The sequence below is a fragment of the Tetranychus urticae genome, chromosome 2 (genome assembly GCF_039701765.1).
Source record: "Tetranychus urticae isolate SD_2017Ah chromosome 2, NJAU_TeUrti_SD_1.0, whole genome shotgun sequence".
Taxonomy (NCBI): Eukaryota; Metazoa; Arthropoda; class Arachnida; order Trombidiformes; family Tetranychidae; genus Tetranychus; species Tetranychus urticae.
The window spans coordinates 16900257-16927844 of NC_142959.1; the positions used below are offsets into that span (position 1 = coordinate 16900257).

The window sequence follows — 27588 nt, forward strand, 5'->3', positions numbered from 1 at the left end:
AAGGTAATTCAACTAGCAAGTTAATGATGGTCGAGATGATCCTGATGAAGAAGAAGAAAAAAAAGGGAAAAAGGAACATATTTTTTCCTCTTTTCCTCTTAGCTTATCAAGTCCATTTCCTTTTCCTGTTAACCTGCTGATTGGTTATTGAACTTAATGTTACATTTGATGAAAATCAATAGATTATTATTATTGTTATTACAATAATAATGGAAGTGAATCTTGATTACAAATTGATTGGAACGAGAGGGAAAAATAAGTCAAAATGTAGACTTAAAGGGCAACCAAAATCAATAGACTCATCTGATGAATGGATTAATGAATTGTTATTAATATCATTTGATATTAATTAGTCTTGCAAGATGAAGGTCTATTGGTCTGTTGTTTGGCTACTTCTTGATCAATTTGAGGCACTTCTTCAATGACTTGACCACTAATTATGCACTGATCCAGTTGGCTTTTTTTCTTGCTGATTGTTTCAACCTGAAAGAAGGAAATAATTGTTTTAATGATACACACTTTTGAACATTTTATTAAATGCAAGTTAAATTGTAACCATTTGTATTGTTTACTCTGATAATGTACGCAAAGATGAAGGTTAATCTTGTCAATCAAGTTTTCCTCTTTCATGGAATGAATTTTTTCTCTATTTTCATTTGACGGTTACATTTAGGTTGACTGTGTTTGTCAATTTGCAACAAAATTAAACTGTTCAAAACTGTTAATCACAACTGTAATTAAAGTTGCTACAACTATTTAGTTTTTTCACCAAATCTCCCGAGTAAATAATGATTATCAGAAGAGGCTTGAAATGTTACAATTTAACTTGCGCAAAGCGGTGAGCCAGAAAAAAAGCACAAGAAAATGTGAGATAATCAAGGTGCAATCGATTAAAAATTGAAAGAATTGTTCAAGTTCGACAATAAACTGAATTTAAATGATGCTGTGTAATGGCTACATTTAAATGAACAACATTCCATCAAATTTGTATGATTTTGTCTTCATTTACAATCGATTTTTTCTTCTTCCTTGTCTTGATGGTAGACATTGAATGGTTTTTGGTGTTGAAAATGATGGTTTGTGTGTGTGTTTAAACAGCAATATTAATTGCTTGTTTTGTGTTTGCTTGGTTGAAGCTCTTTTCTTATCGTTCGATTGGATCAAATTAACTGATTGTGACAATTAATTGACATATATTGAAGTAAATAATCAAGTTAATTGTTGAAATGACATGAGAATGTGAAATGTGAAACCAAAAAAAGCACCAGAAGATGATCAAGTTTAAGAACTGGTTAAATGATTGATTGTTGGTGTACATTAACTTTTGGGTTTTGGGCAAAAACTGGTAAATGGTGAAAGTAAACAATCAGATGAACAATTAGTGAATATTAAATGTGAGATAAATGTTAATTAAAATGAAATATTAGTAGAGTGAATAATATTGGTTAAAATTGGTTCAATTAGCGTTACAATTTAATTTGGTTTCACACCAAACTCAAACTCATCTTTAAATTGAGTTGTTTTCAATTCATCTTTTGGTCAATTTTTTGGGTTTCCATACAAATTGCTGGTTATGGTTATTTGGTCAACAGGTTAATCTTGATTGTTACCACTTGAAATACTGAAATAGAGTTTTAAGGTTGTGAGTAGTTTTGAATGTTAATTGTAAATATTCAATGAATACTGATTTTACTTTCTTACTCAATTATAATCAACCTTCACTGTTATCATGATAAAGCTATTATTTAATTATTGATTATTTCCAATCATGATTCAGTAATTATTGCATGATGTGGTTAAACAGAAAAATGAATTTTCTGTTTTTTTTCTTCTTCTCATCTTAACCCAAATTGAAAGATTGTTTTTTTTCTGGATGAGGAAACAATTAACTTACAATCAAATTCAACAGAAATGAATTAGGTAAAGAGAAAGTAAAATCAATTCAATTCACTTCATTTTTCATCTATTAATTTTGATGAACGGGAAAGAGATTTAAAATGATTTTACAATACCTGTTACATGTAATATGTTAATTGTCATTAAATTGTTGACAATTAGTGACAATATTAGTCGGTTGGGAAGCACGTATGAAACGGATCAAGTGAAAGTTGATAAGGAACGTTAAATTGTGTCAAATTAAATGCTGAAAATATAGACATGATTCAGATTAATCATTATGTTTATAATGAGTATGTTAATGTTGTTTACCGTAAAAAGGTTTTAATTGTTACCTTGAAATGGTGAGGGTTAATAGTTGACTTTGAAGGTAAATTTATGCTTACATATTAAATGGCCAACAAATGTTTAAATTTTCCGCTAATCCCAAATCATTATCATCATGAATCTGATTCGTCCGGAAGAATCCAATTAACAGTTTCACTCAAGCTAATCAGCTTTAATCATCACAATAAACAGGAAAACCAGTTTTATCTCAATGAAAAGATATATCAAGAGAGTCATCTTGATGACTGATTCCGGTTAGTATCTTTAATTAAATTAAATCAAGATCAATGGTAATATTGTTTCTCTAATTTTGGTGTTTCAAAGATGACATTTTGGAGATTTTTCAGTTGCAATTATCAGTAGAAATGCTTTTGTTTTACCAAATTTTCCATGAAAGTTGTTGCCATCGATTAAGCTTCTTTTTCTTGGTAACCAAAAGATGACAATGTTTGAATTGATTCCTGGAATTGACCGAGTTTCATTGAGTTTTCTTCATTCAGCTTTGTTTTATAAGATTTGGATCCATTGAGCATCTCCAAATTGTTGACAACTGAAACGGTCAGGTGAGACTGAAAATAGCAAACAATGAGTTTGCAATGAAAGCTGAGACAATGGATGTTGCTTGACTTACAATGTTGGATCTTTGATTAAACTGATTGTGATCTAGATCAGTGATAATCTTATTGTTGCTAAGATATTTGATTATATTAATTAATCATTAATTGAGATTTAAATATGAACATTATTGTTGAAGAGGAATGAAGAGGAACTAAAATAGAAAAGAAAATCAGAAGAAAATGAAGCAAAAATTATCATTTTCTGTCTCTTTTTGCTTTCAACACAAAAACCAATTAACCTTCAATATTAACAATGTACAGTTTGTAATCAAGTTAATAATCATAATTATATAATTATAATCAACTTTAAGTACAAGGTTATCATTTCAAGTTAATCTTTCAGTTCAGTTCTGTTGCTATTGTTAGTTGGTGTTAAATGTTGCTATTATTTTGGATTCAACTTTTTTCGCGTTTTTTGGGTGAAATTTTTTTCTTCTTTCTGCTTTTCTTTCTTTACTTAACCATCATTGATTAACTTAATTGTATTAGCCAGTTTTGGTATCAAATTAATCTTCAATTTTCTCACTTTTGTTTTGATAATTCTGATTAATTGTGATATTAATAGAAACAAGCAACCTTCTCCCCCTGCACCTTCAACATCACAATAGCCATCAACAGAATCTTTATCATTTTCAGGAAACATAAATGAAGGTAAATCAGTTTTATCTTCAGGAGAAATCAATGAATCAACGAAAATGAATCTTCATTGCCTGAATTAAACCCATCTTCACTTTCATCTTCTTCAGTTGAACCTGAGATTATCTTAGTTTCATACTTTTTAAGCAAATCTCTCTTTAATACTGTTCTTAATAACAGATTTTGTAATGAGAAGATTTATTAACCCTTTCACTTGCTATCACAATGAAACTATTTGTCTCAATGTAAGCGTGAACTCACTCAATTGATTGTGGAAGCATTTAAATTATTTTCAAAATAAAATTTTTTATTCATTACAATACTGAATACTTTTGCGATGAAAATATTTCACCAGATTTTTTTATTTAAACATGATTATTGACCATTAATATCTAACATTTCCGTGATTAGTTGAGATGTGTAACCCAAATGTCTTTTGACGATATCTTGAATCTTTTTCCTGGCATTAAAAAGTAACAAGAAATTCTCTAAATTACAAATCAGCTTCTTGATTTCATAGTTGGCTTCCAAGATTGAAAAACCACGAATTTCTAAATACTTTTGCACCAAATGAACTGTGATAAAATATTCCTTCCTAAATTAAAAACAAGAAGAAATCGATTGATTAGTTGGAATTGAAAACGCATTGAAATCAGTTTAAACACAGACGGAAGGTGATTCAAAATTAGATTACCTGACAGCATAAGAGGACCGAAGGCTTGCAGAGTTAGGGTTAAGAAGGCAAAGTATAAGTATCAATAGATTTATTAGTGGGTCAGAACGTAATATCGGGTGGATAGATGCGGTCAATTCAATAAACATGTTATCATTCATCATGGAACACCTCTCCATGCTGATTTTTTGTCCATTTATCTGTTTAAAAAGAGTCGTTAAAACTTAAAGCAAAGTCTAAATAAAAACAAAAGCAATTGTATTACCTTGATTGATCTCGTTTCTGGCTCAACGAAGATTAGGCTTTTGATTATACACAGATCCAGGAAACGCGATTTGAGCAAGGAAATTTGATCGTCCAGACATAGATTTGTAAACGATGTTATCTTTTTTACAGCTGCAATCAACTTCTCGGTGTGCTTTTGAATTATGGTTATTTGAAATTTATCAACAGGCTCAGTTGTCTCAAGTGCAGCGTCTCTGTTCTCGTGTAAAATATCAGATACTTTGGCAAGCTCATGGTACTTTTTGTATTCAAATTGACGCAGTCCACTTTCAATGCTTAAACGTTCTTCTTGTAAGTTTAATTGGATAAAATTGTCCTCAAGTAATCGATTAAAAACAGTCGATTCAAATAGATTTAGCAATTCAATGTCTCGTCGCGCTTCTTGGTCCCTCAAAGCAAGCCAATCATCTGATATTCTTGTTGAATCGGACTCTAGGGAAAATATTGATGGCGACGGTGAATCTTGTGACAGTGAGGGGGATATTGATGGGGATTGTGCTGGAGATGATAATGAAGATGATACTGATAACATATCATGTGGCAGAGTTGCTGCTGGGGTTAATGGCAATGTTGACACGGTTGTACTTGGCAGGTACGAAGGAGATGTTGATAATAAATCCGATGGGTAATAAGAGTAATTTACTGTTGTTGGGTCATTATAATCAGATAAACCAGAATTCTCAAGATTGACATCATCATTGGTAAGCCATGAAACCGTGTTATGATCCAATTCATTTATCCAAGTGTGATCATCTATTGGATTAGCTATCAAATCACTTGAGCCTGTAAAGTCAACATTTGGGCTCGAATTCGGTTGACCAATGAAATCCTCGAAATTGTAACACAGCTACAAAATTAGGTTACAAAATAGAAATGAAATAAATGCAAAATTAGTAAAAATTAATAAAATTAGACGCACAAAGCAAAGTAAATAAAGACTTACCTCATTCAACGCATTTTCATTGTTTACATTGTGTACCTCCATTGTGTAGTTGAACTATTACACATAAAACTTTGTTTTTTTGTCGAGATTTTAGTTTACGTTATTAACGTGAGTTGTTAAGTGAATAGTACGATAAATAAGTATATGACATTTCGAGTTGACCAGAATTCCAATACAATCAACCAGAAATGAGTGCTACAAAAATATAACACAATGGTAAAACATGGAAGGTAAATGATATAATTATAGAGAAGCTTAAATTCACAATGACTTTTTTATCAAGGATATCTGATTATTCGAAATATTGCCTGAATCAGATTGCCTGTTATAATCGATGTATTGTTAATGCAACCATGTAGATAAATAACGTCTGAGCTAAATTATAATTTATTAATATTCAACAAATGAGCATTGGTATAAAATTATCCAAATACTATATCCTATTAACGATAACTAGAATAGCAATTTTTAATGGACTCAGTTTTCATGTCCCTACAAACCTACAAAGTCCCAACTCTCAACTCAAAATTCAAAGTTTTTATGCAAATTTCATACATCTACATATTGCGTATACAAATGTACAACAATGTTAAGTGTCAATATTTTTTCTTTATTTTATGTGCTGTTCCTGATTTTCGGGTTGGGCTCTAAAAATTTATATATTTTTGCGGCGACATTCAGGCCAAAACCTTTCATTTGCGATCAACAGAAAATTTATAGACCCTTTGAGTGCAGAGAAATTTTGGCAGAAAAATAACAAAACGGTGATTGAAAAATGATTCATTAGCTACAATTTTCCACTTAAGATTATTGAAAATATGAAACGAAAATAAGCAAATTTTCTTTTAATTATCGAATGAATTGAAAATGTAATTAATTTTTGTTAATCAATTGAACGACTAATCAAGATTGTTAATTAAAAGTATCAATGAGAAGAATATTGAATTTGATGATAAAAGGAGATAAACTGGATAATTGAACATGATATCTGAATGTTTTGAAAGCTCTTTAAAATTGCAAATGAAATATGAAATTATTTGGATCATCATTTATCCATAATTAAGTTATAATTGAGTTTAATGAAACTATTGTTAAGTCACTTTCGATGGCTTATGTAGACTGATAAAGCTGGTTACTTGTGATTGGCATCATTTGGTTGGTTTGGCGACAAAATTGGCAAATAATGAGAATCAACTGATGATGATGAATAAATAGAAAGAGCATAAGTAAACAGATTTATCTAATCAATGAATAAATTGTTAAATCAATCTGGTGAACTCAGGGAGAGTAAAATAAACAGCTATTATTGTCCTGACAAAGGCAAGTCACAATCGATTAGAAATTAGAAGAAATCGCATAACTTTAGGAAAATGAGTTTAATTCAGTTCATCTCATCAAACGATTATCAAAATGCAGGGGAAAAATGATCTTCATTTTCAATCGATTGTCTTGTCTTTGCTTTGGTCATCAAACAATGCTGACAAGGATATCATGATGATTATGATTGGAAATAAGCATTTCATGAGAAAAGTTAAACTTACTGGTTTGATACATAATTATCATTTCTGGTCAACATCTATGTAAAATCATTATAATCATCATTATCATCATTATCAAATATCATCCTTCTCTCATCATTATGTCTTTCACTAACCAAGTCAATAACCTGAAAACACTTATTGAGAGCCCAGTGAGTTAGCAACTGAGTGAAGCTGAAATGAGTGAGAAGATGAAATAAAGTAAATTAACAATTCCTGAAAACGGCTCCATTAAATAACCCAAATTGACAGAAGACGAAGAGACTTGAAAGACACTGGAAAAGAGGCAAAAAATGGTTCCACTTTTTTCTTTGCTTCTTGTTGGTGTTGTTTCCTTGATTCCATGATTATTTCACCAAGTAATAACCATCAATCACATAACATTTACAGGCAAACCAAAGCCAATAAACAAGGCTAAAAAGTGAAAAGAAATCAATCAAATTAAAAAAATGTGACCTTATAATAAAGTTTGTGTTTATCAGGGAAAAGGGGAAGAAAAATTCACAATCAGATGGAATCATGTTTTACAATGAGTTGATTTTGTTCTGATTTATACTGATTAATGTATATTAACGTTTCATTTTGAGCTACAATTTTTCAAGAAACAAATGTCATTTGTTGCCATTTTTATTCATCATGAGTTTCTGTTCTGGTTTTTCGTCTCCAGTTAGCCAGATTGAAATCATTTGATCAGCTTTTCGGATAATGGCTAAGTAATCATTTGATTAACCAATTTGACAACAATTGATTGACATTTGATTAGTAAAACATAATTAAAACGGAAACAAGAGATGAACCAGAATTGGAAAATAAATTCAAGTGAAAATGGAGAGAAAAAAAGTCAAAATTTCTTGTATTCTTTGAGCTTGAAGTGTGAAACTCAATGAGCGAAACAATATGAATTGTTAACTTTAAAGATGATTAACCTTGATTAGTGTTGGTTAATTGTGTTTGTTAAACTGGGCTGGTTAGGAAAGGTAAATTGTTAACATTTGATATTCAATTAAAAGGAGTAAATTTGGTTACAATATAAATGATTGTTTAACCACTTAACCAGATTATCTGAGCTAATGCCAGGAATGGAAGGATAAATTGGTAGAGAGTTAATTGAAGGTTAATCAAGCTAAACAATCAAAACTTGTATTACATTTAACTGGTAACTTGATGAGATAATATTACCCTGCATATTGATGATCATCATTGATGATTCATCATCATCAAACCAACAGTTACCAATCAATATTTTCAGCTTTTATCTAAACAGGTAAAGGTATTAGTTATCATATCATTTGCTATTATCATCAATTGATCAAAGGTAAATTCAACAATCATGTTAATGATGATCAAGAAGATCATCTGAAAGAAGAAGAAGAAAAATGGGGAAAAAGTAACATATTTTATCCCCTTTTCCTCTTACCTTTTCATTTCCATTTCCTGTTGACCTGCTAATTGATTATTCAACTCAATGTTACATTTGATGAAAATCAATAAATTATTGTTATTGTAATACATTGTTATCACTGATAATATCCAGCTATACAGGGTTGACGCACTTCAAATGAAAGGTTTTTCAAACCAAATCATTGGTCAGCTTTTAATTTTTGAAATTAGATTTTTCGATTTCAAGAAAATCTAATTTAATATCTTTCATTCGATATGTATATCGTGATTGTGCGACTCATAAACACCGCGCAAATCGATTTCCAGAAAAAGTCCACAAATCTTTTCTTAAATATGAACGTTTCTAATGGGAAAATTAACATTAAAAATCTTAAATTTCAATCTTCCATAGACGCGCAATGTTAAAGCTTAGAAAATATTGTTGGACTTTTTCTGGAATTGTGAGGTAACTATAAGTCCCACAATCACGATTTACATATCGAATGAAAGATATTTAATTCAATTTTCTTTAAATCGAAAAATCTGATCATAAAAATCAAACCTTAGCCCATGATTTCATTTCAAAATTGCCTTTATTTGAACTGTGTCAGCCCTGTAAGTTTGTTATCTGTTTTTAACAACAGCGCCGTCTGGTTGTTGTTGTCAACTGCTGGTTAAGACTCACTTCAGTCTTCAGTTAACTCTCAACGTGAACACTTTATTTTTGCTGGTTAAGAGTGGTAAATGTTTAACTCAAGATAGTTTTGTTTGTTTGTTTTGTTTCTCTTTCTCTCTCTCTTACTCTCTCACCATTTTAATTTGTCTCGTGATCTCTCTCTGTCTATTAAAGAGTGTCTCTTTCTACCTGTGTGATTTGTTAGTTCAATTTTGTAGTCATCAAAATTGAAATAATGGTCGCAATTAAAGGATTAACCATTGACTTTCTCGATGATGAACCAACCCTTGAAAAGGCTGGTTACATATTTTATTCTGGTTTTAAATATGGAGTCAACAAAAATGTGCAAAAACGGATTAAAGTGAATCAATTTTTCTTTGTTCGGATTAGTCGTCATGATGATCCATGTATTGGTGAACTTGTTTCCATTTGGAAAGATAAATTCAGGGATACCATGTTATCTTCTGTTCGATTATACTTTTTACCAGAACAAACTCCTGATGGAAGACAATCAAATCATGGTCAAGTAAGTGTCAACCTTTTCCCTATTACCTTAATTTACTTTTTTTTTTACATTTCTCTCTCTCTCCCTCTCTCTCTCTCATTTTCACCACCAACTCTTCAGCATGAAGTATTAGCTGCATCAGAACCAGTAATTTTAAGATTAAATGACCTGGTCTCATGGATAACCGATGAAGTTGATTGGGTTACCGGTCTTGAAGTGCCTTATTCATCAAATAAAATTGATCCTCCTGCCTTCACCTTACCTTTCCTTAATTTGATTAATAAACAAATTACTCTGGGTTATCATAACTGTAACCCTCATCATTCAACTAACCATGAAATTGACAATGATGTAAAAATGAACCAAGTTCAACTTGAACAGCAATCAAATGAAGAACCAGAAAATCAGTCGACAATTGTTGTCCTCTCTTATCCACAATATTGCCGTTATCGAGCTGTTCTTAAAAAAATGGAAGAAAATTTTAAAGAAAAGGAAAATATTTCAATTAATTGTAAAGTGACTAAATCAACATTAACATTGCCAACCTCATTACCAACATCACCATCAAATAATCAAACTTTATCAACCAGTGCAATTGTTGAATCCGATAAATGTAAAATTTATCCCAACATTAGGATACTCTTTTGCCGGGAAACATTTGAACATGAAGGACTTTTGCATCATGATCTTAACTGTGAACATTTAGGTAACAATTTTAATCATTTATTGTAATCCCAATGATTATTGTAATAGTTCAAAGACGCAAATGTCAAAATTGTTATTTTTAGCAAAAGCAAATTTTTGCTTCAAATAATGCAACAAATTTGATGATCGATTTCATGTTTATGTTTTTGTTTTTGTTTGAAAAATGCATTTTCTTTGTCTTTCCAATTAGCTCCTAAATTGAAAGGCCGTCCTCGTAAACGCGGTGGTTCCTCTGTTACTATGAATGCTTCTGCTGCCAAAACAAGCAGCCATTCAAGTTCATCCCAAGATTCAGATACTTCAGAGGAAAATAGTAAACAAGATTCATCTCGGGTTCGTTTACCACGTAAAACAAGTGCAACCACCAACAAGGTTAAATCGCATGAAGTTGATTGCGCTTTCCAAGGAAACAGGAATAATGTTACATCTAAGTATAAGTCAACGACATCACCAATGTCAGCTAAATTGGCTGAAAAATGTCTTAAAAGTGAGACAGAATTTATGAAACAATTGAACAAGTTCATGAAAGAGCGGAATACACCCATCACAAGGATACCTCATCTTGGTTTCAAGAAAAGTAAGATTTCAATTAATTGCCATTTACCTTCATCAACTAAAACAATTAGTGAATATCCCAACAAAAAATTATCTCAACCCACAATTTGCAATATTTAAACATTGAAATTGAACATTTTTCAACTCAATGCAAATTGAATTGAAATCATCTGATTGAGTTACTCTGAAATGTATCGATTTTAAAGCAACAAAATTTAAAATCGCAAAAAAATGTTTTTCTTTCATTTTGTCAATTGTCTAACAATTGTATCAAATTGTTGGCATCAATTGGCTTTAATCAATTTCACATAATTGATGGAAAGAAAACAGTAAACGTTAAAGAGTTGAAAATGAAACTTAAAATTGATGAGAAATGTTTCTTTTATTCATATGTTTACCATGCAATTTGAGACACCATCTCATTAGTAAAGCTTGTAAGATTTCTCAAGTGTTTGAAGCCATTCAAGGAGGGGATGAAGATGGGAAGAGAGTGAGTGAGAGTAGGTCTTAAATAAAAGATTGGTTAAAATCACGTAAGAAAATATGAAGATTGAAAAAAAGAGAAGTGAGAAGAAGAAGAAGAAGAAGAAGAAGAAGAAGAAAGAAAGGAAAATAAGTAAGCGCATGAAAGCATGAAAAATGGTAGAGGTCACACCCTGTAGGCAGTGGTGAGGGGAGAGGTTGAAGAGGATGATGAAAACTATGAAACTGCAAAGATGATGGAATAAACAATGATGATAACTTGATAATTGTAAAGACTTGCAGTCAACTAAATATGCATATTTATATATGCCCATGGCCTTTATCATGTCTCTCACATTATCAAGTGATCTATTAATATTTTAAGCTTTTCAATTGATATCAGCCTTTTTTTTTATACGCCATCTTCATCCAAATGTATAAATATCTTGATGTTTATTTGCAATATTATTTGATGGTTCCTTGATTCCTCATATTCAACTTACTCTTCTTTGTTTAGCCTTATTGATTTATCACCATTGTCAGGACTTTCAGGGGGTGGTTTTTGTCTGTGTAATGAGTTTTTTTTCACTCTCCAAGAGGAATGAGAGAAGATGCTGATTCTCCTTTTCATCTCTTTCTTTCCCTCCTTCTCCTTCTTTCATTGTATATTTACAATTTCCTAGGAACCTTTTTGCTTCCCCTCTGCTCTTTATATTTCCACCCTCCATGGGAAATGTTTTCATGTTTTCACTTTTTTTTGCTGTTGCTCTCCCTTCTTGTGTTGCTCAATGAATTGAAATGTGATTTATCTAAAGCACAATCTTTTTTAATTTTCATGTAAACGTTTGAATGTTTGCAAAAAATTGTTGATTTGTCGCTGCATGTTGACAAAGGTGAAATTTTGATTACTAATTGCAAGTTAAGACAAAGAATGTGAGAGCCAAGAAACTGATGATTACCATCAACATCATCATCATTATATTCAAGACTAAATCTTGACAATAAGAGGGATGACAAGAGAAATGATAATAAAAGGTTTAATGTAATTGGTTTGCTTCTCTTTTTTTTCCTGTTGATTTTTTTCTCTTCTTCTTCTCTGTTTTACTGATGCTGATTATAAAGGCAATGAAGTTGTATTTTTGCTTTGCATTTTATTGGCAACTTTAATTTCCATTGACCTGGAAATGAAGTCTTTTTTACCTTTTTTTGCTCTTTCTCTTTCTCTCTTCTGATCATCATTAACTTGATGAAGAATGAAAAAGGTAAACGAGTAACGCCATCATTATCATCATGAACAACAATAACAAGAACCGTCTATTGATGATGATGAAAAAAGGTAGTCACGATTGAAAGTCCAATCATTTTTACCTGATAATGAGTTTAATATGCTTCCTTTTACTCTCTTTTCATCCCCTTTACATCATCATCATCTTATTAAATTTGCGTTCATTTTATTGTCCTCACTTATGATCTATTTGTTGAGTTTGAACAAAAAACAAAAACAACATCAATTTCAATGAATGATATGATTTTGTTGAGTGACCGGAACAATGTATAAAAGACCATAAATAACCCTAAGGGTAGTGAGAGAAGAGAGAGCGAGAAAGAGAAGAGGAAAGAGATGAAAGACAATTTGGGAAGAGAGAAGCTGAAAAATTGTTTAAATCATCAAACAAGCAAACAAAAAATACATCAAAATGGGAGTGAAATGGTTGATGAAAAAGTAGAACTTGTTTTTTTTCTTAAATTTATTTCAACTTTGCTGGTCCATTCTGTGTCTACCTAATATATATTTATGTATGTTGACAATTGAAGGGCAAATGGTTGGTTAAGATAGACAGAGAGAGAGAGATCAAGACAGAGAAGAGTGAACCCAAAAAGAGTTGCTATTTTGCCTGAAAACTTACTTTTAATAGGAAAGAATGTTGATGACAGTTGAAGAGAAGAATCAATATTTTCTTCTCTTCTTTTTTTCTTCAATAAAACTGTGTGAAATATTGTCTCATCAAGTATTTTTTATTCCCATGTAATCCAATCTTTATTAACCTTTTAGTTCATCTTAATAAGCATTTTTGGTAAATTAAATTGTCTGTAATTGTCGCACCTTTACAGTAAAGGGTAAAATTTACCTTTTAAACTTTGATTATTGATATATAATTGCAAGTTTAGTCACCTTTTAATAATGCAAAATAATCCATAAACCTTAACTTTTAGAAGCTGATAAATCCCTTTAGTTTATCTCTCAAGTTAATGTTTATCAACATGAAAATCAAATTTAACCATGAAACAAAGTGTATCACAATTGTTGAGCTTTTTGCACCAATCATGTTATTGATAAACTCGTTGGCTCCTGACTTTGCACCAAATGTTTGAACCTGCATTAGGCATGTGATTAAACTCAAGTATCTCAATGGATCAATTTTAACCCAGCCGAGTTATCGCGATTATCAAATGGATTTGGTTTTAACTCTTATCAATTTTCTTGTTATAATGCAAAACAATCTGATGATGACATTTAAACTTGAGTCAATATTTATTTAAAAGGCTGTAAAAACGGCTATTTTTACTTGGAATTAGTCCATTTTAGATATTTTTTTGTTTCCTTTTTCAAATGGCAAGATAAGTTCAGAGAAATATGAAAACAAGGAAAGTAAAACATTGACTGGATATTTATGAAATTCATTTCAGCTTCTCTCATATTTTACTTTTCACATTTTGTCTATTTCTTCCTCTTCTAATAAAAAAAACTTCTTGTAATATTTTTTGTTACCTTTCCTTTCATGTTAAAAGAAAAGGTAAAACCTGCTTCCTTCACAATTTTCTTGCCTTACCTTTTCATGTTAAAATGGTTATGTGAGAAGTGCAAAAGAAACATTGAGACCAAGTGAGAGAGAGAGAATGATGATAAGCATGAAAACAGGTAAAGCTTAATCCTATCTGATTGTATCCGATTGCTTGTTAATTTGAAGTCCAAATGCAATTGACTATATCGAGGTCAATCCTGCTAAAAGAGTCGAGCAAAAAGAGGAAGAGTTTGATGAAAGTTATCATCAATATTGAGCCAAGAGGATAAATGAAACAAAAAAAGGTTGAAAGAAGAAGAAAAAAAAAGTTCCATTAATAATCTTGTTTTCATTATTGTTCATCTTTTACTGATCTTTATCATTATTAGAGTAAAAAAAACATTGAGTTAATTTTATAATTGATTGTTAATTACATGATAATGTTGAATAACCAGTGAAAAGAACACCTTTTCTCATTGAACTTTTTCAGATTGTCATTCTCTCTTTACTCTCACACATCTTGTCACACATTTATATCTAGCTCAAGGATATTTTCATATGAAAATGTTCTTGAATGTTCATTCTTGAATAATGTGACTCAAGACACTAAATTTAATCTTACAAAAGTTTTAATGTTTAAATTGACTCTCAATATCCCATCGCCATCTTGTTTAATACCATTATTCACATTCATCTTTTTTTTATAGATGAAAAATATTTCTCTTTTTAACCTCGTTTTTTCTTCTCTTCTCATTCACAATGAAATCGGAAATTGAAACTTGAAGTTTTATCTCCATGGTGAAGTTGACTGTATTTCCTGTTTATACATATATATACATATAAACATGTTTTCCTCTTTCTTTCCTTTCTCTTCTGTTTTTGCTCTTTTCTCTCCCCCTTTCATTCCGTGATAACTCAACTGGAATTCATGAATTGAACAACAATCACGATTGCAAGTTCACAGTTAATCTGGACATCTCTATTTCAGACACTTTTTTGTTGGTCTTGATGTTCACCCTTTTTTTGCCTTCCATTCAATGTTTAATCTGATATCCTTGGTCAACTTTAAACAACAAAAGGTTACTTTAGATTATTGATGAAATTTGATTAAAACCAATTTTATACTTTACCTGACAAGTTATCACCATAATCATGATTCAGTAGATTGATCATTCCTTAACAAACCTTTTATCCATAAATAACACACAAAAAAACCTTTTCACCCTCTTTTCTCGTTCCATCTCAAATGTTTGTGTTGATTTATTGTGCTTACCTCCTCCTACTGATTATCATTATATTATTTGCCATCTTCATCTTTTATTTCATTTTTTTTAACTTTTTTCTTTATTCCTTTTAATTCACTTTGATTCAACTATTAACCAATCATAATAATCATGAAACAATTCAATAATCATTACTTTAAAACCATCCTTTGGGTGTGGTTTCTTCATCTGACATCAATTGTTTCATCATATTTTTCCCATCTGATTATCAACAAGAATCACATCAGGCAATAAATGAAATAAACAAATTAAATAACCAAAAGAAACCAGAATTAACCAAAATTATATCAGAAATGTTTCATTTCACCTTTAACCTTTATCTTCAACCAATCATCACAATTTTGATAATTTTCAATCAATCTTTTTGCTCTTCATTTTGACAAAATTCAACTTTATTTTCAATTCTCATTTTTGATCCATTTTTGTGATGTTCAAAAGTCACAATATTAATCATTGAGATTGTTGCTATTGAATAACTTGTTTCATTGTGTGATGAAAAGAGTTGCTTACTTTTTTGTAAAAACAACATTTGATGGCAATAATGGGAACAATATAATAACATAATTTGATTAACACTTTTTACACCAAACAATGATGCTAAAGTGACCTACTAAAAGAGGAATGAAAGAGAGAAAGAGAGAGAAATTAATTAACTTTTTCTCAGCCCCATTAATATGTATGTTTCATATGGATGATATAATCAGTAAAAAGCTCTCAATGGAAGATAATTTAGTTTCACTTTTGCCTTTCAAATGAAATCAATTTTTATTGCTGATAATCATATTTAACTCTCATATCTTTTGCCCTCATCTTAACCATTATTAATATTGCTATTTATCAAGCTTCATTTCATCTTGTAGCTGCTCTTTTCAATGCTCTCTCTCTCTCTCCTTTTTATTTATCATGTTGATGTTGATCATCATATTAAACAAGTATTAGTTTTGTTTCATCTTTTGTTGTCTTGATAATCATTATATTTATGATGGTTTGCTGAAGGTTATAGTGATACCAATTAATTTAGTTGTCTCTCACTCACTCACTTCATTACAACACACATCTCTACCTATTTTTAAACACATACTTTTATTGGTAATATTATACTTTTGAGATGATCAGCCTACCTTTACCTTCACTGATGTTGCCACAAGCTATATACCTTAAGGTCAGAGAACCTTTGGGAAAAAAGGTCCGAAGATGGCGAAAGAGAGGAAGATGGGAGGATGAGAGGGGAGAGAGAGAGAGAGGTCCTAGTGTATTGAGTTAATCTTCAAATATGCGTGTGTAATGAAAGAGGAAAGTAATGAGAAGAGAAAGAGAATTGACTTGACAATGAGTCTCATTTTGCAGGGTAAAAACTGGTGATGAGAGAGTAAAAGTTTATTTCGATGTCACCGGAAATGGCTTTTCAACTGTCTTTAACGATATTAGAGGGAAAAAACAAAATATCTGTTGACATATTTTGGGTAAAATGCTTGTTTAACGCATGTTTCAACTCGCTATCTTGGAGAGAAGCAAGAGAATCACTTTGAAAAATTGTTTATTAGCATCAAATCAATTTGGGTCCAAATGAGCATTATTTTCAAAATTGCTTTATCCCAACCTTTTGTGATGATGCAAAATGACTTCATGAAATCTGACGCTTCTACTCTTCAGATGAAAGACTTTTAATTTCAACATTTTTCACTTTCCAATAAAAGCTTCTCTTTATGTCTTGCAACCCATTATTTTGTTTCAACCTTCTGGTCAATGTTTACTCTTTATCATTTTGATTCAATTTCAACTTGAAACAATATTTTCAGTGAACACAGTTGATAGAGAAAAAAGTAAATTTTTTTCATGTCAACCGGAAATAGTCTTGAATTGTCTTTAAAGATTGAAGAAGGAAATGAAAAACATTTTTGTAAGGCCGAGCAAGGCTTGAAAGAGTCACTTGCAAGGCCAAGGTCTTGGGTTGAGATTGATCAAGATGAAGGGATAAAAGCTCGTCAAGTTGTAATCAATTGAAGATGCGATATTTTGCACCCAATCAAGAAACTCTTGACTCTGTGACTCTACTTTGCTGTTTCATATTTACATGCTTCTCTCTTCCTCTCTTCATTATCTTCATTTTCCCTTTCTTGATCATCTTTCCTCAATGCTTATCATATGCTAATGACGCCATCTACAAATAAATCAATGCAGTTATTTTGGGTCACCTCAAGGTATATCAGCTTTTCAATGGACCAAGGGTCTTGAGTTGAATAACAAAAATTACTTCAAGTTGATTATTTTTTTCCGAGCACAAAAGCCTTGTGAGACTCACTTGAATATTGCCATTTACCTGCACTTTTTTTTTGTACCAACCATTGTAATCTTGACATGATCAATGCTAATATTACACCATCAATTTACCGAGTCTTTGCCTGTTTAACCTGCATCACTATACCCAACACTTTCAGTCTACTCATGCCATTATTATTCATATTAATATCTGTATTTATTTATTCATTAAACTTGATTTTCTGTCCTCTCTCCCTTTATCTATGTATTTATTTACCTTTTGGTGTTTCATGGTTAAGTGTTCAATACAAAAGGATATATAATATTGAACAAGAAATATCTGCATAAATGTATTTATCTGTTAAACACCATTTCTATTCATTAGTTTCACATCCTTTATCCACTCTTTTATTTAAATTATTTGAATAATCATCATGAAGTAATGTATTTCCATTTTTTTCAAACTTTTATCAAAATCAAATAACGTCATCAAAAGCAACCTTTACCAATTTAGTTTTTCATTATTTTCAACTTTCAATAGCCAACCATTTCAACTCTTAGTCTAAAAAGTTGATTACAATCAAATCAAATTAGCCACCAAACTCATAAACATGATGAATCCGTTGATTGCGACTTCAGTCAAGTGAGTCAAATGAACCTTGAGACAAAAGTTAACATTACGAGTGAAATTTAAATCAAAATTGAACAATCATTTTTCAAACCTTTCCAATAATGCAAAACTCAATTTAATTGTTTAAATCAGATTAAATGGCTTTACATTGAAACCTTTGAACAATTTTTCAACCGATCATTTTGCTTGCAATCTTCAACTCTTTGATTCAATTTCAATCAAACAATGTTTTTCAATCTTTACACTTTACTAGTCACATCTTATCCCAGTTGCAAGAAAATTTCAACTGATGTTTGATTAATTGACTAAACAATTGACAAGCGCATCAACAGTAAAAACTGTGAATAATGAGTAAAAAAACTCTCTGCGTCTTCATTTGATTGCCTGTTAATTTTGCCATTACAATAATCCATTTATAATAGATTCTTACCTTGCATTCCTCTTCTGCCTCATCATCATCTTTCCTGCTCATCTTCCTGTGTTCCTTAAACAATCATATCTCACTCACTCTCATCTTTTTGTTTCCCTTTTTTGTTCATCTTCAAAGTTAATGATTCTTCTGTTACATTGAACTTTTTTTTTCTGGCAACCAATTTTTCTCTTGCAATTGGTCTTTGTCTTCATCTTTACCATGGTTATACATACCTTTCATCTGTTCACCTTTTTTTAATCAATTATCATGACAATATTGTTGACTCGTCAATCCATTTTGCTCGCCAATTTTCCCCCTGCAATTGAGTTGCAAATCTTTTCCATTCCATCATCACCAGCATATTCATTTCAATGAAATGCACACTTTCAACCATTTCTTTATCCTTATTTGATAGTCAATTTCATTCATATTTATTACTTGTAAATATCTTTTGATGGTTCCATATTTTTGTTTCTTGTTCAACATAAATTGTATTATAATCTTACCTTTTGTTCAACTGTACAATTTGTTTTTCATTTTTCGCCAAAAACCAATTCTCAGTTGGTTCACAAATTTATCTCTCTCTCCTTTTACCATGTATTTCAACCTTGGACAGAATATAATTTTCCTGAAGGTTCTCTTCACCCAAAAAAACAACAACAACAACAATCACAGCCTTTCATCTTCATCATTGACTTTGATCAAATTATTATTGATTTCCAATTCTTTCTTTTCCAATTGATTTGAAAAAATGCGATCGATTAAACCATTATTTATTTCACCAAAAGTTCATTTCAAATGATTGTCTAAATATTTAAACAACAAGTTTTGCTGCTGACTGTTAAATATCATTTCAAGTTGAACCTTAAAACGTTGAGAAAAAAAACAGGAATAAAAAAATCTGTAGGAGTAATTGATTAACTCACCAACATCAACACATGAATCTTAATTATCATGCTGTAAAGTTGATTCTTTATTTCTTTTCACCAACAATTAACTTGATTGTTAAACAGCAAGAAACAATCATCTACAATTAATCATCTTTTTTTAAACACTTTACTTTCTCAATCAATTATCAAAATGAGTTTCCAATCAATTTTGATTTCCATTTCCATTAATAGGAAAAACCATTTTTTGGTTTATATAACCTGTAGTGATAAGTACAGTAATTTACAAATCATGTTGATGGTTTAAGTAATGATAACAAATGAGAGAAAATATTGAATAAAATTCTTGCTCCTTTCCGTATTTATTGTGTTCCCTGTTTATACTGTTCACTGTTGCCATTAATACCAGAGTCTGCTTTTTTCTTGCTGCAATCATTCAGATAATCTGGTAACAGTTAGAGCATTTATTGTTAGGCAAAATGAATAGACTCTATTGTGCCCATCAACATTATATTTAATGTAATACAGATTTTGCTAGTTGATGAATGACAATAATTTTATCCATTATTTCAGCCATTCTTGATTCACTTTTTGCGACCTTTTTTGTTTCACCTTTTTTTCAATCGCAATTTGCTTCCATTGTTGATTTATTAATTGTATCAATCTTGTCACCTATGAAAATATTTGTCTCGAAACAGAAACGCTTTTTGGGTTCAATGATGCCATGAATTAGTCTTAACCAAACAGTTTTGTTTACCGTTTCAATTGATAATCAAAAGAAATGAAAGTAAAAAATTTGCTCAAATTGACATCATTTGCATGAGAAGTGACTTTGATAACAATTGATTTTGCATAATAACATTTACTATTACCTTAGACTTGCAATTTTTATTTCAAATGAACTTAAATTATTGAAATTATGTTTCAAGTTTTTTTTTTCATTTTCACTTGAAGATGATTTTTCTTGATTATCTAGAAACAGCTTTTCTCATATTTGGGTATTTTTTCATGCTTAAAGCATTTCCATGCTGTTATAATTTGATTGGAAACACGCGTTTCCAATTGAGCTGAAAAGACTCTTGACATGAATTTTCATTGATCAATTGTATTCAATTGGATTCAATTAAAATCAATGAAAAGGTTTGTCTCTGAAAAGGCTTTTTGTTTTGCCAATTAACAATGCAAAAAGTGATAAATGCGAGATGATGCGATTGAGATGATTTAAATTAATTTAACTCGAATTGACTGATTAATAATAAACAATCATTTGTAACATCAGTCATCACGTAAGCTTATATTTAGCTTTAGGGTTAACTTGTTTATGCAGCTTTCAATATCATCTTCATCTTGATCGTTAAAATAATTTTTATCCTCACAAAAGGTTTCATGAAAAGGGTAAAGAGTATCATTAAAATGATTTTTGGATTATCATTCATGATATCATGATGATGACTTTCTGTCAGTTTCTTGTCCCAATTTTCAATTGAACAATCATTTGATAATCTTTCCAATCCAATAGTAAAAGGAAATGATTCAACAAAAAAAAACAATCAACACATTTTCATATTTTTTCACTGTTTACCTCAAGAAGAGAAAAAAAGTCTTGAAATTTGCCTAAAGCAGTTTCCAGTGTTTCAATGGTTTTTATGTTAGTCTCAATGAATATTCAATTTGTTACAGAATTTTTTTCCTCTCTGATTTTTCCATCATGTTTCCTGGTTATATTGCATTCATTAGCTACTGATTATTCACTGATATTGATCTTGATTGTTGTTGGTTAACACGAGAAAACCATCTGATTGATTTAATAATTTAAATGTTTATTTAATTCAACTTTTGCATTCACTATCATTATGATTACCTGCCAACACATTAAGCTAATCGCTGGATTGACGTAAATGAAGAAACTATTGAATATCTTTTTCTTCATCATTCAGTTTCTTCTTCTCTTTGTTCATTCTCTGTGCTTTTTCCCTGTATTTATAACTTTTTTTTTCTGTGGCTCAGTGCATGACAACTTATCTGGTTCTGGCAATATTTCAGCTTCACCATGTTATTTCTACCTGAATTCATTTTCTCAATTTCCAACTCATTCTTTTCATCGATTTTGCTCGATTTTCTTTCTCTCTTTCTCATTCTGATTATGTCTTTGTCTTCATACTTTCATTATCATTCTCTATCTTCCTTCGTCATCATCCATTATTGTCAACATTTATTCTCATTTTCCATTCATTGTTGTTTCATGCGATTTTTAACTCTCATTTTCTCACTAAAATATTCAACCTTTTTTTGCCTTTCACTTTACCATTCTAATTACCATTAATCATGAACCCATTACCAGACAGGATTTACAATTTAATCAATTTTCCAATCCAATTTGAAATTTGCAAACATTCATCAATAAATGATAATAACTGTTAATTGTTTTTCATTGAGAGAAAGAGCAACTTTTTTTTCTGTCCAATTTTACCAACAATTTATCATCAATTTAAACATTTGCTAATTTTCAATTTACCATTTTCATGAGACACTCTTCAGCTATTATCATTTCCTTTTCCAGTTTACAGTCAATTTTTCCTTGTTTCTTTGTCAATTAACATGTTCAACTTTCTTCCCTCGACTTTGTTTTCTTTGCCTCATTGACTATTAACCTCAACCCAAAGCATACATGTTCAGCCCTTGATGTTTATGTACACAAATAGGCAACTTTAACACTTTACAGTTTCACTTTTGAGCAAAATTTTACTTACATTTTTGTTCACACAGTTAATTGTTATTCCGATTTGCAAATTCACTAATTGCTTATCCTTCATACAATTATACATTTACATAGTTTGCTTGACGTAAAGTTTGTATTGAACGGCTGATTGAATATTTGATGAAACATCAGGTTATTGTTAGGATAACAAATTTAACCCAAATGCGATTATTATTCGGATGACGACCAGAGTTGATTTGATCCTAATAAACATTCAATTTTACCTTAATTTCACCTTAATTTCACCTTGATGTCATGTTTAGAAAGATTAGTCTTTAATCAACTTCAAGTCATTTAACATAGAAAGAGTTCAATTTTTTATCGACAATTTTGCTACTTTCAAAATTAATTTGGTTCAAATAAACATTTCAATGAAACTTGCATTCAAATTCATCTTTTTTGCTTCATTTGATTATACATTTGTATATTCATTTAAACCCGCAACTGTTATTTTTGATATTCAATACCTTCTCAGGTTTACCTTGGCATTAATAGTTGATTTTTGTTGAGAAAACTGAATTTTCTTTTTATTACCAAATTGCAACGAAACACTTGATAATGTTAATAGTTGAAGTAAATGATAATCATATTGCTAATAACGATAATGTGCTTATGATAATGTCATAATCAACTTGTCTCTTGTTACTTCCTAATTAAAACTTGTTACCACTTCTTATTGACTTTAAACGCACTCCAATAAATTGATTGTATTCATCCGTGCGGACAATTTAAATGCAATCGAGCAGATTTCAATATCATTTACCTGCTTCTTAACAATTCAAACTCTCAACCGATTAAATGTTTAATCAATAAATGAAGAGTCAAAGTTTCCCTTTGCTTCTTATTCAATCATTTTGATACAATGATCTTCATTTCAACTGCAATCCCATTATCACAACCATCTTATCTTGAACATTATACAATTCAACTCATTAATCCAACTTTTAATAGCAACTATTATCAATAATTTCACATCGACACTAATCATGCTCAGGTTAACTCTTTTCCCTTGTAACTTGATCTTTTCCTCTTTTCTTTTCTCAACTTTTTCCATAAATTTCATTCCATTATCGTTGAAACTAGTTACAAAAAAAAACAATGAACTTGAAGCAAAAAAATTGATAACTTTTTAATAGTCAGTCAGAAACAAAATGATAATATCAAATTGTATCAAAAGCAGACTTTACCTAAACTTAAATGGTTCTTAAAAGTACAATTTAATGTGATTTAATGATATTTTTTTACCTTCAAATTTAATAGTTTTCACTTGTTCCTTTTTTTTCTGTATTCTGGACATTTTGTGATAACCATTATGATCATTGTTTTATTGTGTTAAAATTATTCAGCAAAGCCGAGGTAAAACTAAATAAATAAAACAATATTTGGCTTCAAGTTGAACTTTCAATATAATCATCATCATTGACTTATTCAGCCGCAGGCTTAAACACTGAACAAGTTGAGTTAATGCCATTTTTGCTGTCTCTCAGTTGATCCCATATGAAAATAAGGTTATGAAGATGATGTGAAAGATGGCAAGATGAATGAAGACAAAAAATGTTATCATTATCATGATAATTGTTATTGCAGTTGATTCACTTGTTTGTTTACATGTTTCCCTGGTTTTTACCCAAAAAATCAAACCTAATCTCAATCCGATTTATCTCTCACTCTGTATGTGTTAGTGAATTATTTGGTAAATACACTTTACTCTTTCTCTTCTTTCTCTTTATCATCTTGTTCCTTGTTCCTTTCATCTTTCCCTTTCTTGGGAATTGTTAACTACATTTGTTTACTGTCTATGTCTGTCTTCATGTTAGCAACAACTGAGAAACGGAAAAGGGAAAATGATTTTTTTGTCTTCAAATGAAATTGAACCCAATCTGGTTCATTAACTTGCAAAATTGAGTCTAAAAGGGCTTTTATTGTTTTTCATTTCTGGTTCCAATTAAAGTCGATAAATTCCTTCATTTTAGGAAATCCTGAAGCCTCTTCATGATAAACAAAATACCTTTCAATATTGATTGAAATTGAATTTTGAAAATTACATTTTTTGTTGAGAAAATTTTTGCAAATTTTTCATTTTAAAACCATGAAATTTGAGCTTTTAAGAGCATTTAAAAGTGACAGCAAAATTTGCTCAAATCAACACTATTTGCAAACAATTTTGGGCAACAATCCAAAATGTTATAATTATAATCATTGAAGAGTTGAATGTTTGACGAAATGTATAAACTTATTCATGAACCACTCAAACATGGAAACTCAATGTTTCCAATTGGGACAATCTGTTGAGCGACAATCAAAATGGCCAAATATCTCTCTCGCTGCTTTTCCCACTCTTGCTCATAACTGTTACACTTGAAGTCAAGATACAGGGTAAAAAGGGAACATTGTAAGTGAAAAAAAAAGATTGAAACCTTGAACCATAATTAGCAGGCAAGTAATCAGCAATTAAAGTAAGCTGTCAACGGCATTTCTCCTTTACTCTTGATAATAGCCTTAGCTTGGCTATTCTAACCATTCCTGTTGGTGTTGCTATTTTGTGGCTACTGTCATTAACTGCAATGCGCTTGTAAAAACAAAAACACAACCCAACAACAGCAACTCTCTATGCTTAATGGAAACCCCTTGAAAGGTGTGCTTCACAAAATTACCATTTTATTCATCTTCTTCATCTTCTTCATCATCTTCTTCTTCCTTTCACCCTCTTGTGTATTTAATTTCATTATTAAACATCAAATGATCAGCTCAAATGTTTCCATTGTAGTTATTATTTACTAAATAATAATCAAATGTAGAAACGCAAACTGAAAGGTAAAAACAAACAAGGTAAATGTTATCATGTTTTTATAATCAACATTTTCACTGTTTTTCATATTTTAATATTTAAAGGTTTGATTAAAAGAAGCAATAAAGTCTTGAACGTTTCCAAAAGTAACACTTGCAAGACTCAAGTTTCACTTGTAATTGTTTTCATTATTAATGTATTAATTGAAACAGGATTTGGCCAGCACTCAACCTCCTCTTATTGATCCCTCAATGTCCGTCTCTTATTGCCCTCATTTATATCCCTTAGGCATGTTTAAACCTCTCTCAACTGGGCTCAACGTGTGTTCATGTCTTGGTTACTCTCTCTATTGGTTGTGAACTTTAATTAACTTGAATCATGATTTTGTATTTATCAACTTTTTTACTCCCTCAACTTGATATATTTATCAACATTTATTGTTTACTTGCTACTTGATGATGTTTGCTTTGAAAAACATCTTGATTGTGTTTACAGTATTCAAAAAAATCGAAATGACACAAAACGTTCAAGTGGCCTTAAAGATACTTTTGTTTTGTGTCACATTAAAACCTGATTAAGGTACAATTATCATGAGATGAATTGATTTGCACAAAGATGTCATTAAAACAGGTTTAACTTATTGAAACAATGAGAGTTGATACAAATTGATTCTGTGACTTGTTTTGACTTTAATTTCTTGTCTTCTGTAAGACTTTCGTTATTTGGTTTACCAGTTTGAATGCTGTTAGACAATTAATGCTCCTGATTCAAGTAAACGCTTCTGGTTTCAATCAAAAGCATCTTTCAACTTGCAAAGCTCATTCATTTATCCTCTCGACTGAATTATAAATAATTACATATCCGGGTTAAAATGTCTACACATAAGATGTTGATGATTTGCGATTTAAACTTGAAACTGGATCAACACTATTTCTGGTTAACTCTTTCGAACCTTTTCTCACCAAATGTCGCTTTGGACACATCTTTTGTTCACCTTAACAGAATGAAGAATTTCAATTTTTTGCTCAATCTTTTACATTCTTTTGCTTCATCAACATTATTTAGTTTCTGCTTCATGCTCATCATGATATTTGCAAACCTCTTGTTTTTTATTCAACTAATTTCATGATAATGATCTTTGTTACATTGAACTATCATTTTATTGTTTCAAGTGAAACTTTTATCCAATTAATTTCAATTGAATCAACAATTGGAACTCTTGAAAATCAAAAATTTTGACCAATAAATTGAAACAATTTTTCATGTTTGGGACAATTTGTCAATCTAACCTAATAGGTTACTTTGAAAGGCAACATTCAACTTGAATCTCAACCATTTACTGACATCACTTTAACTCTCAAAGTGATAATGATAATCAATAGAAATGTTTTTACTCTTTTTCTTGTTGGACACAAACAATGGCCATTGGTCAAACTGTGCTTTCTGGAGACAATATTTATCAACTCCTAACCGGTTTTAGATGTTTTTTTGCTTCTCTTTTCTCCGTCTCGCATTTATATATTTTTGATGCCTTCTTTGATACTTTTGTTGTTGTTGCTCCTTTTGCCAATTACCTTGCAAATGTTTCTCATTCCCATCACAACACAGATTGCAAGAAGTAAAAAAATTATATAAGCTTCCTTGCTGTGTTAAATAGTGAATGAAAAATGGCGAGAAAAGATAATGTTGAACCATTGTAGACCATTTTTGCTCCTTAAAACACCAACCAAAAAGGTATTTATTTTCATACATTTCATATGTTTATTATATTTGCTCAGATTTATATAATTGTTTAAGTATATCAGATGGTTGCAAGTAATTGACTTGAAATTAAACAAGATTAACAAGAGTAAATTTAACCTCAAACTTGATTTTTTGTTCCCCTTCATCTTGATCATCATCATCTTTTTTTCATCCCCTGATCATCATCTTCTTACTTTGTTTTGAAGAGTCGATTCCTCTTCTTCTTACAACTTGCTTTACTTGTAAATGTTTCACTTGCTGCTACTAATGTAATAATAAGATGATGATAATGATGATGATGGTGATGATGATTAGAGTATGAGAAAAGAAGGAAAGAAATGAAAAAGAAAGGAAAAAGTTGAGTAAAGTTGGTTGCTTGGTTGGTCATTAATGGCTTAAAATGTTGCTTAATCATAAACATGCTGCTACTGCTTGATGGTTACTCTTAATGGGGTCACTTTGTTTTGGTCAAACATCTCAATTGATGATAAATCTGTGATGAAAACAAAACTGAAAATGATATTCATCCGGAAATTGATTTAAAGGTAGCTTGAGTGATTTCAGTGAGAAACAATTTTCAAGTTTTCATTTCAATTTCAATTGTTGCAATTAGTCGATTAATTGCATTTCAATTTACTCTGGTTGACACTTAAACAGTAAAGTGTCTTGTTAATGCCAGTTTTGGGTTAAATGAGTAAACACAAAATGTTTCCATTTGTGAACATTTCCGCAGATTTTAAGGCCATTATGACGTTCCTCTCATCCATCATCATTTACTTTTCCATTTTTCCCTGTCTTCCACTTTGTTCATCCCTTGAACTCGCTCAATGCCATTGGATTAAATCA

The 27588-nt window shown here is 30.6% G+C and overlaps 2 protein-coding genes and 1 long non-coding RNA gene across 4 annotated transcripts in view; 1 reads left to right on the forward strand and 2 right to left on the reverse strand.

Annotated features, from left to right (window-relative positions):
- Window positions 1-3767: 3767 nt before the first annotated feature.
- Window positions 3768-5640, reverse strand: LOC107366635 (uncharacterized). 2 transcript variants are annotated; one of them, XM_015934254.3, is made up of 4 exons: window positions 5378-5640; window positions 4415-5281; window positions 4171-4349; window positions 3768-4071 (listed from the first exon to the last, which is right to left on the reverse strand). In XM_015934254.3, the coding sequence occupies exons 1-4, from the start codon at window positions 5417-5419 to the stop codon at window positions 3852-3854; spliced, it is 1308 nt and encodes a 435-aa protein (XP_015789740.1). In that variant the 5' UTR covers window positions 5420-5640; the 3' UTR covers window positions 3768-3851. The 2 variants fall into 2 exon arrangements, with proteins under 2 accessions (XP_015789740.1, XP_089123166.1); XM_089267040.1 differs by lacking the exon at window positions 4171-4349 and having other exon boundaries at window positions 5378-5614.
- Window positions 5641-6436: 796 nt separating this feature from the next.
- On the reverse strand, window positions 6437-8494 carry LOC149094014 (uncharacterized). Its single transcript, XR_016199293.1, has 2 exons — window positions 8333-8494; window positions 6437-7329 (listed from the first exon to the last, which is right to left on the reverse strand). It is a non-coding gene; the product is annotated as an uncharacterized LOC149094014 (long non-coding RNA).
- A 489-nt stretch (window positions 8495-8983) lies between these two features.
- LOC107366782 (uncharacterized) overlaps window positions 8984-27588 on the forward strand; it is a 30372-nt gene continuing 11767 nt past the window's right edge. Inside the window, exons 1-3 of the mRNA XM_015934418.3 lie at window positions 8984-9497; window positions 9597-10182; window positions 10372-10758. Of these exons, the coding sequence (XP_015789904.2) occupies window positions 9207-9497; window positions 9597-10182; window positions 10372-10758 (1264 nt within the window). The 5' untranslated portion in view covers window positions 8984-9206. The remainder of the gene's footprint in view (window positions 9498-9596; window positions 10183-10371; window positions 10759-27588) is intronic.